At 44.2% G+C, this 20,479-nt stretch overlaps 1 protein-coding gene across 2 annotated transcripts in view; it reads left to right on the top strand.

The window, feature by feature from the left end:
- Positions 1–20,479, top strand: part of bbs9 (Bardet-Biedl syndrome 9) — a 118,590-nt gene that overhangs the window by 23,253 nt on the left and 74,858 nt on the right. Inside the window, exons 15-19 of one of the 2 annotated variants that reach the window (XM_054781018.1) lie at positions 5,180–5,194; positions 8,666–8,806; positions 9,368–9,463; positions 9,552–9,724; positions 9,861–10,013. In XM_054781018.1, coding sequence (XP_054636993.1) covers positions 5,180–5,194; positions 8,666–8,806; positions 9,368–9,463; positions 9,552–9,724; positions 9,861–10,013 — 578 coding nt within the window. The remainder of the gene's footprint in view (positions 1–5,179; positions 5,195–8,665; positions 8,807–9,367; positions 9,464–9,551; positions 9,725–9,860; positions 10,014–20,479) is intronic. The other variant, XM_054781019.1, reaches the window with a different exon arrangement.

The raw sequence follows: 20,479 nt of genomic DNA, 5'->3' as shown, positions 1-20,479 counted from the left end.
CTGCAACTGGGGCGCTAAGTTAGCATCAATGCCTTTGGGTTGTCCTTACAGGCCTTCTCTTTCCAGGCAGCGGTACTGGAAGATATGACTTTCCACTCTGAACCAACAGAACCAGCCTTTATTTCAAATGTCACAGACTTCATTATTTCTCTAAATACTGATCTCGACCTCCTTTAAAATGTTTATGAAAAAAAAACAGTTAGTGTGGCGTATTGTTTCCTTTGGACTGCATTTACTGTATGTTGGCAGGAATGTTCTGCTGGAGCACTTTCCTCTGCCCTAAATTCATTTTATGTCTGGATATTTTTTTCGTCAGGCTTTATTGTGATGCTAAAGATAGAACTCAAGTAGTCTGGAGGGCTTTGTGACATTTTGGGTCTTGCTGATCTCACAAGGGCACGCAGAGGGTAAAAAAAAGAAAAAAGAAAGGACCTACAAACATGATGCTTCTACATTGTACACGCCCTTCACTACTTCAGCACCGAGTAGAAACACAAGTGTGTGTTCTTGTCTTGTACCACTTTAAGAATTGTATGTGGTTTGACTGGCAGTGATTGACACTCACAAATCTATACAACACAAGTCAGCATCACTGTTTCACTGTTTAGCTAGCCCTGGCATGAAAACCCATATTCTTATTCAGAGATTTGTAGAATATATTTAGCCGTAAAAATATGGACTGACTTACTGAAACTGACTGATCGGCTGCAAGATAGGCTACCAGACAAGTGTCAACGATTTAGCAAAATCATGAGGATTTACTTACAGCCATCGTGGCACTGTTAGGAACGGAATATTTTCCACTCTGTTCTGAATAAGCACAGTAACATATTTGTGCTTATCTCACACAGAGACATAACACACTCACAATACCTTTCACTTGGAACCACATGCACCCTGTTGTTTTCATCTCCTAGACTCATTGAACAGCTGTTATAAAAGAATGGGGTGGACTTTCACCCTGTATAAGGGAACAGCACGAACAGCACGATGTCCCACAGTCGAACAGCTTCTGGGTTTTTGACTTCTGTTTGTGCCCATCCACGTCAGTGCTTGTTTTCTCCTCTGTCTCAGTTAAGGAAAGATAGTCAGGACATCTGATGGTAGCAACACTCTCGGGTAAACACATTCAGTCCTAAACTTGCCTTAATCAGAGGTGCAGTGTCAAAACAATTGTCGTTGATATGTGCCGAAATACCGAAGCATCTGATGTGGCAAATGGCATCTTTTGGAAATGTGAGCAAGCGTACGCCGTCTCCCTGAATGTTCGAGCTAAAGCCTTCCACACAACGAGCGGGCGTAGAATAAAATATAAATAACAAAAATAAGAAATTCATTGCTCTTTTTCATGGCAAAAATAACAAGATTAGCGTGTGTTGGTGTCATGAGCACTTTAATTGTCCATTCAGGTCTATGCATGTTTTATCACAACATGACCTTAAACACGCTCTTTTTCCCTTTTTGTCATCATTGTGTCCCTATCTCAGCAATGGTCTCCATGGAAACACAATCAGTGATGCTGATCTTGTGTGTGTGTGTGTGTGTGTGTGTGTGTGTGTGTGTGTGTGTGTGTGTGTGTGTGTGTGTGTGTGTGTGCTCGTCCTAAACGCTCTCCCGGCATGGCAGGAATGCATCACTTTGACTCCCACCCAGGGGTGATGATTGCACCTTTAACCCACCAACACACACACACACACACACACCTACACACACAGACATACTCATATGTCTTAAAGCCGCACAAAGGCTCTGACATTTTGACATGTAAGACGACTGTTGGCTTCTTAAGCTCATCAAAAGAAACTCATCAGTGGCTGCGGTCGTTCGGGGCTTGAAAGAATTTCATTAGAGGCTTTGTGACTTAAGAAACAACAATGGAGGAAGACTGCAGTCGATCGGCCCGTCACGCTGACTCTTTCAAAACTTTGTACAACACCACACAATACAACTGCAATGTCAGCTTTTGAATATGTGTGGGTAAAAAAAGCAGTGTCACGACAACATCGGGAGTTTTGACTCTGTGCTTGGAGTCTTTTGAAGCTGTAGTTTGCAAGCTCAGGAGGTAGAGCAGGTTGTCCAGACACCGGAAGGTTAGCGGTTCGATCCTCGCTCCCTCCACCCAGGCACTGTTGTTGTGTCCTTGGGTGAGACACTTCACCCACCTTGCCTCCAGTGCTGCCCACACTGGTGTATGAATATTTGGTGTTAGTCGGAGAGGCCGAAGGCAGCCACGTTTCCGTCTACCGCAGGGTAGCTGTGGCCACAGATGTAGAATACCACCCCCTGTGTGTAAATTAATAATGGGTTCACTTCACTGCGAAGCACTGTGGGTACCTTGAAAAACACTACTGTATATAAAATCGAATCCATTATTATCACGGATCACTAATTGGCGGACCTCAGTTTTGCTTTGGCTTGGTATGTGGATGTGGTACGGGCGGTTCGTTAGCAAGCAGCCTGCGGCGCCGCTGCTCCGTGAACTATACGCTAACCTGGAAAACAATGGCATATACTACGTAACACGCTGTTAATGAATTAATTGGCTGCCTAAGTAAAAATAAATCTTATCAGTGGCTGAAGAGTGTCCGTCATTGTGTTACATGTTGTTACCGCTGGTTGTTGCCGATCACTGACGGAGTTGCATTGCAAAATGGTACAGAATAAATTGTTATGTGTTTATTTTATTTTCATTTCACTTTGGGTTTGATTTCATGCGCTGCATTCATTTGCTGTAGGCTGAGAACGCTGGAGCGGTGTGCGATTGTGTAGGCGCGCAGCTTAAAGGGAACATTGCACAAGACTAGCAACTGTTTGACAGTCCATCTCTCAAACAACGCGAGAGCCTGGGCTTCCAGCGAAAGGATCGGGCATGCTCCGTAGCTTAGCATGACTGAAGACGAGAATGTATCTAAAGAGCATTAGCAGTGCCAGCATTAACAGCACTCTAGCTAGTCACACATCAGCAAACATACGTACAATTTAGCGATATAATTGATCTTATTTATTATGTTTTGTGTAAAACTAAGACAGGAACCACATCAAATTAAAAGCACTAAATGAATACAGACCCACCATCCACCAGTACGAGCCTGGAGTTTGTTTTTTAGAGAGAAGATTATATGCCGGTGTTTGCTAGCTAGCTAGAAATAACTTGAGGTTGTGCACAAATCCGACAAACAAATATACACATTAGAACTCAATAACGTCATCAAATCTTACATTTCTGCTTTCCCTAACAGTATCAGCATTTGGGACCAAATATGAGGTGAAAGGAAAAGGGGGAAAAACTGTTTAGTAGTCTATGTGTGCAGCGTGGGAGAAAATTAGATGCGTCCGAGGACCGTTGAAAAAGTAGGGCAAGTCGTCGCTGGCAACAACTTAAGCAGGCAAAAACTCTGGGATTTCTAACTGTATATTATTGTTTTTAAATAAAATAATAGGCCATATTTCATTTTATTATTCATTTTGTGTGTTTTTTTTTTTTATTTTTATCATTGTGCCTGGACGTTTCACGCAGCCCGCTGGTTGGGGACCCCAGCCTTAAAGCATCCTTGGGGATATGATGCGCTCTTTTACACATTTGGAAATACTGTGAGAATGCCACTTTTATAGAATTGGCTTCTTTATATTATAATGTAAAATTAATGTCTTCATCAACAAATGTGATCGTTGAATCGTATCGCATCATTTGTACACTGTATTGAATCGTTCTGTTTTTTAAATATATCGTTGCTGAATTGTATCTTAACGTAGATGTGTATCGAATCATCTAACAACAGAGATTTACATCCGTAGTTTTCATCATAGCGCTTCGATTTCTCAACTGCTTTTCATGCAACAAAGACTCACGCATACATCCACAACTAGCTAGAAGCTGAAGAACTTCACTTCTTCAGTCGGTCGAATTTCATCACAGACATTTCAGAACAGGAAAGACTGATTAAGCGCTGGCAGGCGTCCAGGGTAAGAACTGCGACCGTGTTTTCTTCTGAGGTCTTTTCACTCTGCGTCACGGTTGATTCACGCTGACCATCAACGTTCTTTCACTTGTCATTATTGGGCCAACTGGAGCTACTCCAAATCCAGATGGCCGTGGCGAGATAATGAAGATTAATCTCGCTTTCAGTGCATATCATCCATAAAAAAAAAAAAAATTAAGATAAAAAAATTTCTGACAATTTCTTCTGACTTTGTTGTCCTGTTTTTTTTTCAGATCATGCGTAATATATATTGAACAAACAAACACGCAGCGTTTCAGTCAAAGAAAGGCGGGATTATGTCAGGAGAGTGCCGGCAATGGCGGCAGGAAGGAAGGCTGCGGCGTGCAACTTTCATCAGCTTTAATGAGACGTGAACCTGCTGACTCAGCACCTCGCAGTTTTTCTTTTTTTTTTTTTTCACGGGCCGCCATCTGCTTCTCATCGGCCCCCGCAGGAAATCCTAAGTGAGCACTCAAATCAGAGCGTAATCCGCCAGACGTCTGAGGGAGGCTCGGGCTTCGCGGCCACATATGGACGTACGTGCGGATCTTGGGAGACCCGCCGCTTCCTTTGGGGTCACATTAAGTTTAGACCACCACAGGCCGCCAAGCACAAGACGCAACATGATGACCATCTATGTTTGACCACGTGAAAGGTCAAACAAGAACATGTTCCAGCTCACCTGTCTGCCGGTTTCAATCGTCAGCCATCGGCTGGCAGCAAAGATTGATTGATTTTTTGAAAAAGACATCTGTCCCAAGGTGTTTTAGGTCGTTTATGTTAGTCCACGTCTTGTTACGTCTGTCCATACATCTTAAAATGATCAAACATTCTTTATTATGTGTTCTTAATGACAAGAACCCTGCTGATTCTGGATATTTGCCACCAGTTTGGAGGTGATAAGAGTGTTCCACCACTGGATGTCCTCGCCGCTCATCAAAGATGCTGCTGATGGCGGCGATGCTGTTATTATGGGATGTCGCCCACACATGAGCGTGGAGTATCCTCCAGGTTTTCTCACTCTCTCATCCTTATCATGGCGTATCGTATATCTCAGTGTGCTATCGCGCTGGAGGTGCATTGTGGTCATGTGCACTTGACAGTGCACAGAGCGTGGGAAGAAGGCGAACAAAGCCCAGTCAGAGTGGAACATCTGCTTCTTCTGTCATCTAACATCTTTGCCTCTTCTCTCCCTGCAGAGTTTAACCCCAAAGGTACGTGCACGCTCACGTGGGTTGGTTAGCCTAGAGCCTGCAGAAACGCGCACGCACACACACACATTCAAACTTTGTTAGTCAAACATGCCTATACTGTACAGAGATACGCACACTGTGCTGTATAAACAGGAAGAAACTGCAGCCTACCGTTTATATTTCTGTAACGTGATCCCCGCCAGGAGTCCACACGTCACACACGCACACACACTCTCTTGCACACATATCTTTGCTTTATGAATAAAAATATCATGTTTTCCTTTTTGTACTCTACAGTCTTCATACAAGATTTCTTGTGACACACGTACACACACTCACACACACACACACACACAGTAGTCAGTAGTGTTCCCTGTCGTCAGCCAGTGTTTGTTTTAGTTGTCTGAGTTTGTGTGCTTTGATTAGTTGTCTGAGTTTGTGTGCTTTGATGCAAAATAGGCTGTACTGTGATCTATAGTGGGCTGAGAGGCCCAGTAAAGGTGCTCGCTCTCACACACACACACACACACACACACCATGCATACTGCTATACTGTCTCTCTGCAAATCATGTGCACATGCTTTTATTCTGCACAGACAGTTGTTATGGAAAGTGTATCAGCAGAAGTGACCACACACACACCATTACGTTGTATAAATACTGTGATGAGCACTTCTAGCAGGGGGTCAGAGACGCGCGACGCCTCATCATGTAGTGACACACAGGTCGAAGATGCCCTCTAAAAACAGCGGAACCTCAGTGTTTATCATGAATCCGTTCCAAAAGGTCAGACAGAAACCAAAACGTATGACAACTAAAATAAATAATGTAAATCCAATTCATCTGTTCCATACACCCAGAAATATGAACAAAAACATATTTTATAGAGAATTTAACATGACTTTTACCTTTATTGAAGACTTGTTGGTGAACACAGAGATGGGTGGAGAGAGGAGGGGAGGAGACACTGTTTCACCACTTAAAGAGTGGACGGTTAGAGTTATATATTGGCTCACTTGAACTTTATTGTCAACTTCGGCAGCAGGTACAATCATCATTACACTCACTGGCCCGGCTCGCTTTCTGTTATGTGGTCCCCCTTCTTGAATTCAATAGTCTTTCTCACTTTCTTTGTGGCAACTTTCAAAACAGCGAGACGGCTTTTGGCTTCCGTGACAGCCAGTAAATGTTTGACAGATATAGATTTATGTCATTGCTGTCTTATGCACAGATGTACTTGCTAATCAACAACATATGACTGCAGTTAATAAAACAAACACAGACAGTCATTTCACAACCATCATCGTCCTCTTGGGACACATTCCACCTCCAGGAAGTCTTTGCAATGCCTCCACTTTTCTGGGAAGACTTTCTACCTTTCTATAAGATGTTGGAGTGTGTCCATTTGTGAGTTCAGAGGTCACTGATGTTGGCGCTGTTCTAGTCACTCCACATCAAACTACTCCAAGCATGCCTTCATGGAGCTTGCTTTGTGCACTGGGAACAGAAAAGGGTCTTCCCTAAAGTGTTCCCACAAAGTCGGACACTCAATCCTCATTACGGTCATGGGGGGATGCTGGAGCCTATCCCAGCTGACTTTGCGCAAGAGGTAAGGCACACCCCAGACTGGTCGCCAGCCAATCGCAGGGCACATATAGACAAACAACCTTTCACACTCACATTCATACCTATGGACAATTTAGAGTCGCCAATTAACCTAACTGGAGGAAACCGGAGTACCCACACACGCACCGGGAGAACATGCAAACTCCACACAGAGATGTCCAATGGAGATTCAAACTCACATCTTCCAGATCTCCTGAATGTGTGACCATGCTAACCACTTCGCCACCGTGCGGCAAAATGTCTTGTTAAGATGAAGAATGAAGATTTTCATTTGTTCATTCATTGAGTAGAAGCCGTGTCCCAACACTTTTGTCCCTATAGAGCACGGTTGCCTTCTTTCCCACAGCGTCTTCTCTACTTTACATTGCTCTGCTTTTTGTCTTTTCCACCACCCAAGATTGAGTTCCCAGATTTACGCCGTAGGACTCTGCTTCACCCTAAAGCACCCTCCCAAAAACACTTGTCACAGGAAACCCAAAGACTCTTTGCTTTGGCTCGTAGCTGAAGCCTTCATGCTGAGGGCACCTGCTGGTGGAGGGGCTGGAGGGGGATGAATGTTGAGAAAACATCCAAAGTGCATGAGACAGTAGCTGAGAGGGATAATTGTTGCGCTCGTTCTTCATCGCTCCAGTTTGGCTTGGCTGCGCCTCGTCTCCCTCACTTTGTTCATTCAAGCCCAATTGAATTATTCACATCATCGCATGATAATTGTGCGCCTGCACTGAAAGACTTCACAGTAGTTGCAGGCAATTACTGCTATTGGCAATAACCTGGAACATTCCGTGTTTAAACACCCACATGGCAGCTGTCATTTCTCATAGGATTCTCTTTTATTTCCACTGCTTGTTCTGCTGCCTGTGTTATTGCAGCGAAGTGTAGATTTCTGCCAAGCTCAGCAGTGTTTCACAACAACGTTAGACTTGGCCTGCACTCGCCGCTCCCCCTCAAATGACTTCCCTTTTGGATCGCATCGCGCTGTTGATGTTGGGTCTGTCGTTGTCAAGGTGTCGTGTGACTGTCGTCTACACACTCCACTGTCTTCACAAATGGCTGCTGTGTGCAGGGGAAGCCCGACATGCGACACTATGTTAATTGGCTGCAGAGAAAACAACAAGCTGACATCCAGTAAAATGAGAAAGTGCTGATTACGTTCAAATCCCATACATGGCCATTTCGAACACCTTCAGATATGATGCTCAAAGATGGCCGACAGCTGAGTAGTTAGCATGTTGGCCACACAGTCAGGAGGTCGGCAAGGCCTGGGTTTGAATCTCCGCTTAGGCATCTCTGTGTGGAGTTTGCATGTTCTCCCCATGCATGCGTGGGTTTTCTGGGTACTCCGGTTCCCTCTCACATTCATAAAACATGCATGTTAGGTTAATTGACGACTCTAAATTGTCCACATGTATGAATGTGAGCGTGAATGATTGTTTGTTTATTGCCTGGAAACCAGTTCAGGGTGTACCCCGCCTCTCGGCCAAAAGTCAGCTGCGATAGGCTCCAGCATACCCCCGCAACCCTAGTGAGGATAAGCAGTATAGAAAATGGATGAATGGATAAATAAAATACAGTCAAACACTTTCTAAGGCTCAGCAAGAGACAGGGCTGGCACATTCAACATCTTAATGGCAGTAGCCTACCAAGCATTGCTGGTCTTCTTGTCTGACAGTGGATTTGATAAATAGCACTACAGAGCGTTGTCTCCACCTATGGGAGTATTAATAGATGACGCCCGCTGCATAAAAGCGCAAGATTAATACCCGCGACCCACCAATTGACTCTAGAGTGTCCCACCTCAACGTGGTCCAAATACTGAGCACAGGAAAAGTCACTTTGTAATATTATTTTATTGTTTCCACTTTCCAGGTGTCCCTCATGTTCTTCAGTCCAGGTTCACGCTTCCCCTTGCGCTCATCTGCACTGCATCCTCTCCCAACAAGACCAGCAACTTTAAGATCACTGTGGACACCAACCAGCCCCCAGTGGACCTCAGCACCGTCTTTCCTGGTACAACACACACACCAGTAATTGGAATAAACACTTCTCCATGTACATCAGGGGTGTCCAAACTTTCCACTGGGGTTTGCACACTGAAAATCAAATGTCGGTAGCGGTTCTTTATTCATTTAGGTTTACATCACTCCAATATGCTAAAAAGTTATATATACACTCCCCGCCAAAAGTTTGGGAGCACCAGCAGGTGTAAATGATATTCTCTCTTTTTTTTTTTTAGTAATTATATTTTTAGAATGTGCCTGTGGACCCATAAGAATGAGCTGCGGGTAGCAAGAAAGCACTTACTTGGGCACCCCAATGTACACTGTGCATGTATGCATATTGTTTTTAGATATACTGTAGGTAAAATCCTTTTTCCCAGTAATCTGATAATCAACTGTAATCAGCTGCTCTGGCGACTAAACACCGTGTGTGTGTGTGTGTGCGCGTGTGTGTTTATGTGTGTCCTCTTAACAGTGTGACTGTATTTTGTTGCCTTTGTTGGCGTCGCACATCGTGATAGGCCGTCCTATCAGTGCCATCACTCTGCCGTGTGTCTTTGTGTGTCTGCAGAATTTGCAGCAAAGTCAGAAGATAACGAGGGAAATAGTTTGGCTTTCCACTTCCTGTCGGGCGGCAATGTGACCGTGTTGGCCTCCAAGACCTCCCGTGAGTCTGTTTTGCCCTCCTTGTAATTATATGATTTTATTATTAAAAGCATATAGTAGTGATCGCTACATGTGTGTTTGTGTGTCAGAGCGTTACCGCATTCAGAGCGACACCTTTGAGGATATGTGGTTGGTGGTGAAGGAGCTGGTCCACAGAGTTGACCTTCATTTCTCCAAACTGGGAGTTACCGACTTCAAGAAAAGTGTCAATGGACCACTTCCCCTGCAGGAGTACTTCTTGTCGGTGGACCACCACTTCCAGGTATACATGCGCGCATGACTGATTTCTGACTTGTTTTTTTTGTTGTTTTGATTTGCTTAAATGAACTGTCAACTGTATGCTCTCCTATGTTGTTTGTGTGTGTGTGTGTGTGTGTGTGTGTGTGTGTGTGTGTTAGCTTCGCGTCAGTGCTCAGAAATACCAAGACCTCCTGTCCGAGCACGCCGTCCAGTTCAGAGCCATCCAGCGCCGCCTGCTGACTCGATTTAAAGACAAAACTCCGGCGCCTCTGCAGAACCTGGACACATTGCTGGATGCCACTTACAGCCAGGTTAACAACACAAACACAGAAACAAACACACGCACACCATTATTTGTGCTTTAGTTGACTGTTGCTGTGGAAACACTGATCGCTGAAGCACAGCAACAACAACAAAAAGGATGAATGTAACTGAACCAGCTAGTGAGCTACTAACGTTGGATACTAATGTTGGAAATACTAAAATGGCCCCTGCATCCTTTGATATTTTTTGGAATGCGGCACAGTGGAGGAAGTTTGCACACCTCTGGTCTACGGTGTTCTGTGGTGAGCTGTAGCTGAACATGTAAAGACTGAATATGCGATCACATAAACATTCAAACATGTCAGTAATCTCAAGGCTGTGCAACCTCACTTACTCATCCTGCTTCCTGCAACCTGTCAGTCGCTAAAATGTGTTTGTCTTGTTCCCTTTCAGGAACTCACACACACACACGCACACATACACATATACAGTGTTGACGTGTTCGTGTAGATTTACAGCGTGAGAGTAGTAGTTTGATGATTTATGGACATCCTGTTTCAGGGTGATTAGCTGTGAGCTCGCACCCAGTCTCTCTCTCTCTCTCTCTCTCACACACACACACACACACACACACACACACACACACACACACACACACATGCAAGCAGGCGTGAAATCTCATAACTTTGAACAGATACAACTTGTAATTGCCCATGTGGCGGCATTCTTTCTCAGCGTATTTTACAGTGTGTGTGTACCTGTGTCCCAGTATGCATGCATGTGGTGCAAACTAACATAGTGACAGCTTTCATTGATTACTTTCACAGGCCGTCTGCTCTGTCACGCGTTCTGTCTCTCGGTTCGGGCCTTCCCGCCATCCATACTGCTGCTGGTATGCGGGAAGGTCACTCTATACGCTGTGTAATGTATACACGGCCGTCATAATGGAGGCTATCGACAGCTAGTCGGCAGAGTGATGCACAGTATGGGCCCCATTAATAATTAATGTCAGCATCAGGTCCACGTCAGCACTTTGAACACATTTCACGGCCGTGCATCACTCTGGCAAGACTTTGATAAAAACATTTTGATGTATGTTTCCTCTCACATCTTTCTTTTTCAACACACACCATCACTTCTGCATGCGCGGCAGTTACCATGTTGAATGAAAACGTACACTCATAGGACATTCCGTTAGGTACACAAGTTATCTAGTGTAATTTGACTTGGTGACTTGGTGAACTTGTGTCCGTGTTCACCTGGTGAATCAGCAGCAACTGGCCAGCAATCCTGCCCTGGCGAAGGAATGTGTGGCCAATCGGGAATGCTAGAGAAGCAGGCACCTCTTTCATTTGAGCTCAGGAGCGTCTGCTAGTTGCATGTTGAGCATCAATCTTGGCTGATGGCTTCAAGGAGGTGAAAGGAGGGTGCTCCTCGTTAGCGGTGTGTCTGGACATGCGGCGGCCAGCCTTTGTCGATAAGCTGCATAGATAAGAGGAGCGGCGGCCCAGTGAGGGCAACGTCTGGCCACAGGGGGCGGAGGGGCGATAATATCTCTAATGTTGACGCTGCCTCTGCAGCTTTATATTTTATTCATGAATTCCTGAGAGCTCACAGACCTCCTCGCTGGCCTCCCTGGACTGTGCGGGTGTCTGCCGGCCGCAGTGGCCACATTCCAAAAAAATACCTGATGCTGGAAGCCTCCAGGTCAGTGATGGATGAGTCTCAGGATCAAGTGGGACCTGTGAAGGATTGTTTGTTGTGTGTTGACAAGACAAACCAGCCACTTTGCTGGCTGCTTGGAGAGCAACCCCCCCAATCCCACTTCTGCCTCCCTGCTTTCATCCGCCCTCCTCTTTAACATAATTCCTCACTAGCGGCCAGAGGTTAGTGTGATCCTGACTCCCAAACCTTTCAAATTCAGGGGGAAACCCACGACTGTCACTCTCAGGACTTAATTCCTGAAGGACTTATGGAACAGAGCGATCAGAAAGCAACTGGGTCAGAGGGAAGGGCGGGAGCTTTTTCACTTTCCATAAATATTTTCCCCGTCGCTGTTTCCTCTTGAGGTGAAACGTCCGCCGATTTGTTAGTGTTAGCGTGAGCGGCGGGACTCCCCATATGGGAGGCGGCGCAGGGGCTCCGGAGCCGGGCCGGGCCGGGACAAGCTGAGCTGAGCCTCCCTGTAATTACAAGTTCAAACGGCCGAGGAGGGCGGCTCGCTGACTGACGGGGTGACTGACAGGCTGTCCAGGGGCCTCGCGGGGCCCCTAATGGAGGCTTCTGGTGGACAGCCGCTTGATTTATCGGGCCCCAAATGGGCTTCTAAACATGGCTAAACACAGATCCCACTGTGGAGCGGGACCACCGCCATTAACAGCCGGGCCTCTTATTCCCTGCGTGTGCGTGAGTGCGTGCACATGTGTGTATATATAGAAGTGTTCTCATGTTACATTTGGAATTGTTTCTTGGGTATTAACGTGATTTCTGCGATTGAAGTCCATTTTATTTCCTGCGTGCACGTCACTCTCCATCTCACTGTGTTTTCTTTAGTGGATTTGAGAGAGTTCTGCATGTGCGCCACACATTTATGAACCCGGCCGACATGTGGTGCAGGTTATGAGATCTGGACTAGTTTTAACTAAGACAAGCCGCTCTGTCCTGCCTGGCCCGTCGTCTTTCACTGCTTTCTCAAGTCAGCTTGGGGGCATCTTTGTGGTTTGTGTTCAGAAAGTTTGGACGGAACACGGGACCCTGTTGGTCCATTTAGGTGCAGATAAGGCCATCATACGTGTGAAAAAGTTTCAGTGGGGATGTGGGTGGTGGAGTTTGGAAAAAGAGGAGCTCATCCGGACATCCCAGGAATGCGCAAATGGAGCTTTGTTGATCTATGCTCTTTAAGTAGCCAGAAAGTTCCACATCTTCTCTCCATCCTCTCTAAATGTGTGTAGGTGTGTGTGTGTGTGTGTGTGTGTGTGTGTGTGTGTATGTGTGTGGGTATGGCAACCTCTTAGGTCCTATGTGTGTTTGTGTGTCAGATTAAAGGACCGTTGGGAGCCGAGAAACTTCCTCTTGCGCCCTCAATCATCTTCTGACCTCCTCCAGGAGATGTTTCACCTCAGGAACACACACATTTACACCCCTTAGTGCTCACACACACACACACACACACACACACAGGCTGAATGGAGTACAGACCAGTGTCGGTGGTCTCGTTTGTTTTGCCTCAGAGGGTCCGTTTATGTGACTGACTGTCTTATCAATGAAAGACTGTCTTTCATTCAGCTTGCTGTGTGTTGGGGTGTGTGTGTGTGTGTGTGTGTGTGTGTGTGTGTGTGTGTGCATATGAGCTTGAACGTTCAGAGTTGGGGCCTTTGGCGGTTGAACCACTTTGTCTTGAGTCCCAGTCGAGACGTTGGTCCACAGTGATAGATCCTATAAGGTGACACCTTAAGGATTTATTTGTATTTCTGTGTTTTCTTCTAGAAGATTATTATTATTTTAAGATCAGTAAGTTCTGGTTTTGAGTTCAAACTGGGTTGCTGGCTTCTTCTGGTTTGTCTGTGCCTCTCATTCTTCAGACTGCCCTCAGGCTTAATGGGCTCTCGAATACGGTTCTAGATTCATTAAACACTGCAGTGGTTTAGCACAAAATCAGTCCCAGTCGTTCTCATCCACATTTCAGATCGGACCCTCTTGAGAAATAAATGCCAAAGATGGTTGTGATCCACTTGACAATGAAATTGAAGGGAGAGTGGGATGAAACATTCAGCAGTCAGACATCTCCATAGATGTGGATCAGCTGCAGGAGACTTTAATAACATCACCATGTGGATGTGGTCGGAGGCGGGAGACGTGGGGTTGAGGTTTAGAGAGAGATGAAAAGCGTCAAAAAGACGAGACAGACAAATAAAAATTATAAAACACTGGGCGTTGCTGATTGTTCTGACACATTGAAAGACAAAAGAAACCAGAAAAGATGGGTGTGCAATTTAGCACTACACTGTAAAAAAACAAAGAAAGGGGCAAAAAGTGGACTATATCCTGGTTGACAGTCAATTAAGGGTTATTTTCAAGAGTGCGCTGAGGGGGAATCCAGCACCTGCTGAATAAAAGGCAGCAATCTAAACCACTACAATACCAATAAATACAGAAAGCAATCCCCAGCTGATTTCTTAGAAATTGTGTTGAGGGGTGTTGTATGAACAGAGACGAACCTGCAACATGTGGATGACGATATAAGAACTTTTGGCTGTTTTGAGTCCGTATGGGATCCCCCAGCTACAGAAGTCAAATGGCAGTAGTGCTGGGAATCATAATCTACCAGTACAACGTCAGGTTAAATATTGCCATCATTTGCCATTTCGATATTTCGCCACACAACAGATGGTTTCCAAGACTCGTCTTTTGTGAACCAGAAAATAGTTTGGACGAACACAAATTGTTTATTTGTTAATTAAAAGTTGAAATGACCTTGTAGTGATCTCAGCATAGTTATACCACTCTTTTATTGGCTCAACCTGCAGAGATCTTTACAAGGATCTTACATTTATATTTTGAAATTGTTTGTCGTAAGTGAAATGGAAATTCCACGGTTGTAATTGTCAGGTTATTCAGCAGTGTTCATACGCAAGTATGGAAAAGTATGGAATTTTGATTTTATCTGGAAAAATGTTTCCAAGACTGTTATAACTGTTGTTTTCCAAAAACATAAACTTTTGAAATAGACTGGAAAACTGGAAAAAATAGAAAGTGCACAGTAGGTGACGCATCCTGGAAAGCATTTGGGAAGATTGACAAGTTGAATGGCCAGCCCTCTGCTCTCGTCCTCCTCCAACCCCTTGTATGAGCTACATTACCTAGCTATAATCGCCTGGAAATGACATGGTGACATAATGGCATACATATTCAGAAGAATGAAAACCAATGCTTAATTCATAATGTATTTACTGCAACTAATGATTGTTAGTTCATTAATCTGAAGCCTGTTTTGATTAATCAAGTACCGTAATTTCCGGACTATAGAGCGCACTGGTATATGAGCCGCACCCACAAAATTTCAAGAGAAAAAAAGATTTGTACATACATAGGCCGCACTGGTCTATAAACCGCAGGTGTCCACATCCTAACATGGGACATTTAGCACACAGAAAGTTGTTACACAGAAGGACCTTCTAATGAAATAAATGTTTTTGTGCTTGTAACACAGTTGGTTGAACATTAGCCTACTAGAAAAGTCATTCTCCTCCGGGGAACTAAAACCACTAAAGTCGTCTTCTTCAAGTGTCGGAACCGAGCTGCCCCACAATTCCCTTAGCACGCACCCTGTCAGTCTCTCTTCTTTCATTGTCTCGACCACGAGCAAAAGCCGCTAGATCAATCGTCTTCAACCTGAAAGCCGTATCACATGTACCCCTCCATGCGTTCTCCATGATGAGTAGTGATGTACGGATCTATACTGAAATATTGATACCTTCGATACAAGATCTTTAGGCTCTAAAATTGATTCTCAAATATTGATACTGACATTTTCGTCATTTGAGCTAATGTATATGATTAACAAGAAACACAGTGGGAAACACCGGCTTCAGCGTATGCATGTGGACGGCGAAGACAGAGCTTTTGGCTTGCTGCTGACAGATCAATTGTTAGGTCATCTGTCAGATCCCCTCCTCCTTTAGCCTTTTTTTTCTCCTCCTGCTTCCTGGCCTCCTTTCCCTATTACCGTTATTTCCACATTAGATAAGTATAATTTAATGTGTGCAATGGCAAACAGTATATTGCTGCTTTTAAGCATAATTAAAGGACGTTTTGTGTGTATAAGAGTAAACATTGCAATTGTGTGTTGGCTGAGTTGCCAAACATTGCAAACATTGGCATTGAAAGCTTCCCTGTCATACAGTATATGTCTGTCTTGTGCTGCGTAACTACTGTCATGGAGCCACTTAAGCAAGGACAAATGGCCAGACACACAATTATGGTAATGGTAATGGTAACGCTTTAATTCATCTTCAACAAGCTGGAGCATATCACATAGCAGAGTTCACAGTTCCGCATGTCGGAAAAGGAGTAGGAAGAAGCAAAGCTTATTTAATCCTACCCTTCATCCATTTCACGTTAGTTGCAATACATGTGTTTACCTCCAGTATTCCAAATGTACTTTTTGCCTTTTGTAAGTACCTAAGAATGTGATAAGGCAATATAACCATATAATGCAAATATAGTCAAAGGTTTATACTCACACTGCGATTGGCTGGCGACCAAAGTCAGCTGGGATAGGCTCCAGCATACCCCCGCGACCCTAATGAGGAAGAAGCGGTATAGAAAATGGATGGATGGATGGATGGGTTTATACTCACACTGCGATTGGCTGGCGACCAAAGTCAGCTGGGATAGGCTCCAGCATACCCCCGCGACCCTAATGAGGAGAAGCGGCATAGATAATGGATGGATGGATGGGTTTATACTTACAGGAAGGAGGTCAGACTAAACAAACTTAATGATGGTAATACATTGATAATAACTGATACAATAGTTGACAGAAACATAGTTTGATAATGAGTGAGTCACCAGAAATGAAGAGTTGGTAGTCAGTGTACGAGTGGTTAGACATAGTATTGCAGGGGACACCAACACAGTGCCCACGGGCACCAGGTAGCCCCGCACGACCACATGAGGCGCCCGCAGGCCTGCTTTTCATTCAGGTTTTCAGTTAATAATGTGAGAACACTACAAAGAAATGTATTCTGAAACATTAAATGTGAGTTGTGGATACCAGCCTTTTGTGAATGTTTTGGTAAAGCAAGCATATTTGATTTGTTTGGGTTGAAATAAGGTATGAAAATCATTTCTACAAAAATGAGTAGCTCGTGGCCATTTTCATTTTCTAAAAGTAGCTCTCAAGAAAAAACGTTGGTGATCCCTGTAGTTTTGTATGCACACAGTGGTGCAGGTGTCCTTGTATTTTGTAAACAACACTTGCTTGGACTGTTTCTTGAAATCGCTCATTTTAGTGCACTGTTTGAGTTCCTTACTCAGTCCGTCCCTCAACTTCATTCCACATTCAAAAATGCTGAGAGTTGTTAGTGTTGTCCGTGCATATAGGTGTTTTAGGTTTAATTTTTCTTTAAGATTGTATTTCTCCTCTCTTGTTGAGAAGAATTGTTGTACGTTTTTGGGTAGTGTTTGCTTTATGCATAATTTTAGCTGTTTGAAAGTTTACCAGATCAGCAAATTTCAATGATTGTGATTTTAAGAATAAAGGGTTTGTATGGTCTCTATAAACAGCATGATGGATTATCCTAAGTGACCTTGTTGGGAGTGCAGTTAGTGAGTGAAGTGTACTCTTATTGTTATTACCCCATATCTCCACGCAATAAGTTAGATATGGTAATACCTGACAACCATAGAGCGTTTGTTCAGTATTGAGGTATTTCTTGCCACTTGTTGTATATTTTTAATGTGAGATTTCAGTTCATTTTATCATCTATTATAACCCCAAGAAATGTATGTTCGTTCACTCTGTCAATGTCCATGCCATCAATCTGTATTTGCACATACGTATCCTTTTTGCACTTTCTCAATAGCACTATTTTAGATTTACTTACATTCAGGAATAGTCTGTTTTTATCTTTTTAGTACAGTTATTTCATCAGATTTTTTTTTTTTTATTAGCTCTTGTGTGCTATCTCCAGAATAGAATGCGATTGTGTCGTCTGCAAACAATGCTCGCTTTAAGTCTTTCAAGACTTTACAGATGTCGTTTATATATAGATTGAACAGTTTTGGTCCTGCTATTGACCCCTGGGGTACACCGCGTTATATATTTAAGCTTGCAGATGTATGTTCTCCTAGCTTCATATGTTGCGTCCTGTCTGCTGAGTAGCTTTTAACCCAGGTCAAAACTAATCCTCGGATTCCATATCTTTCTAGTTTTGTAATTAGGATATTGTGATTAATTGTATCGAAGGCTTTTGTTAAATCCATAAATACTGTAGCTGCGCACTTTCTGTGCTCGATAGCATTGGTAATTTCCTTATTTTGATTAGTGCCATGGAAGTTTAAATGTTATTTCTGTGTGCGTATTGGCTGTCCGCGAGTAATTCAAAATTTGTCCAAACTGTTGTTGAATACCTTTTCAATGATTGTAGAAAATTGTGGTTTTATTTCAGCCGATGGAGTTCTGTCTTGACCGATAAAGTGAACTACACTTCACAGCATTGTAGTGATAATCAACATCTGCTACATTTTAATATATAAAGTTTCATCCATTTTCAGTTTTCTATTCAATGCATTTTGCCCACAGATGTGAAATAAACTACTGAAAAGTAGCACTACTTTGCTAGCAGTCCACATGTCTTCTCCTGCGAATCACCATGTTTGTTACGGCGCTGTCTACGGAAATGATGCTTCTGATTGGTTGAAATTGTCTCAACACTCCATGGCTGCAGCTCCGCCATTACTTTGGCATACTCACGACAGCCTGTGCCGCACGGTCGTCTAGTGGGTAGCATGTTGGCCACACAGTTACAGTCAGGAGATCGGGGAGACCTGGGTTCGAATCTCTGTTGGGCATTTCTGTGTGGAGTTTGCATGCTCTTTTCTCCGGGTACTTCGGTTTCCGCCCTAATGAGCATATCACTCTGATTGATGCCTTACGTTCTTTATGTCATGAGCTATATGCTATGATTTGAAATACACTACTTTTTAAAATGTACTCGCCGCACTAAGTATCGGTATCACCGATACCAGCCTGAAATTTACTCAGTATCGAATCAGAAAATAAATCAATGGTATTGCACATCACTAATGATGAGGGTGTGCGCACTAAGAGCGAAATGACTGCTCCGAAGCACATGAGGTGTCGCGAGATCAGAATACAACCACAGATTAGCCGCATCACTTTATAAGACGCAGGTTTCAAAGTGTGAGAAAAAAGTAGCGTCTTTTCACTGGAAATTACGGTAATCGGATGGACTCTTGAGGGACCAAATCAATATGAACCAAACAAACAGTTAGTGGTTTGGTCTGCAACTTAGCAGTGAAAAGGCAAATGTTGGTCACGGTTTCCAAAAAAAAAAAAAAAAAAAAAAAATCAAATACAAATATGAATAAAAAGTTAGTGCACCTCAACTAAAATTTTTGGCTCCCTTGTCGGGTTCTTGGTCAGCAGGTTCAGAGAACGTGTCATAACAATCATGTTGACTTCTAGGTGAGTCAAAGGCACAAAAAAAGACAAACATCTTCTCATTAAAATGTCTTTAATGTCCCAAAGAGAAGTTGTCAGTGGGGGGGAGGAATATTAGCAAGCCTTTTAGACTTGCGAATAAACGAACCAAACATTTCCCACCGTGGCCATTGGTCGTTCAGTGGAGATTTAATAAGTTCTCCATGTTGGAAGCGCTCACGCCGTCAGCGGATCAGAGTTGCTCACATCTTCCTGCTGCTTTAATTAAAACTACTTGACATGCCATCACCAGTGGACAGTGACCTGGGGAACCAGCGCTGCAGCCCCGCCCCTCCGCTCGCCGCCATGCACTTAAAAGCACTCAGCAGGCGCTTGTGGACATCCTCATGAAATGTGGCTGGCAGCCATGTTGATGAAAAAGAGATTGTAATGAAAGGTCAAGACAGAAGTCCTATACATTGTGAATATCTGATTCAAGATGGCCGCGGGAACTGCTGTGAAGGACTGGTGGGAGAGGTTTGAAAACAGACCTTCCTTAGTTCAAGACAACGAACACGTTGATTTTTCATCTCCTCATTTGCGTCCTCTGCAGCAGACGAGACTCATGGCTCCTCGAAAAAAGGAGCTCTTTTTCTTCTCCTGCTTGTCCCCTTCTTTCCTCTTCTCCTTCCTCTCCCTCTCCTTCCTCTTCTCCTTGTCTCTCCTCTGCACCTCCTCCCACTCAGCCTTCAGTTTCCTCTCCCTCTCCTTCCTCTTCTCATCCTCCTTCTTCTCCCTCTCCCTCCACTCGGCCTTCAGTTTCTCCTGCTCCTTCCACTCCTTGTTTGTCTTCTCCCTGTCTCTTCGATGCTCCTCCCCGCTCCCACTCTCCCACCAGTCTCGCCTCTCTCTGTCCTTCATCTCCTCCTCCTTGTCTTTCCTCTTTTGCTCCTCCTCCTTCCTTAATTTCCACTCGGCTTTGAGTTTCTCCCTCTCTCTCCTTTTCTCCACATCCCTCTTCTCCCTCTCCCTCCACTCTGCCCTCATTCTCCTCTCCCTATCTCTCCTTCTCTCATCCTCCCTCTTCTCCCACTCCGCCCAGCCCTCCTGTAATTTCCTGTCCTTCTCCTTCCTCTTCTCCTCCTCCTTTCTTTCCCTTTCCTTCCACTCCCCCATCAACTTCATTCCTCTCTCTTTCCACTCCTCCTCCAGTTTTGCATCCTTGTCTTTCCTCCCATCTCTTTTCTCCCTCTTGCTCTCCTCCTCCTTTTGCCTTTTTTTCTCCTCCTGCTTCCTGGCCTCCTTCCCTATAATCACATCCTTCTCCTTGTTGTTCTCCTCTTTGTC

The sequence above is a fragment of the Dunckerocampus dactyliophorus genome, chromosome 7 (genome assembly GCF_027744805.1).
Source record: "Dunckerocampus dactyliophorus isolate RoL2022-P2 chromosome 7, RoL_Ddac_1.1, whole genome shotgun sequence".
Lineage (NCBI taxonomy): Eukaryota > Metazoa > Chordata > Actinopteri > Syngnathiformes > Syngnathidae > Dunckerocampus > Dunckerocampus dactyliophorus.
The sequence above is the reverse complement of the archived record's forward strand: the minus strand, read 5'-3'. Positions and strand labels throughout refer to the sequence as shown.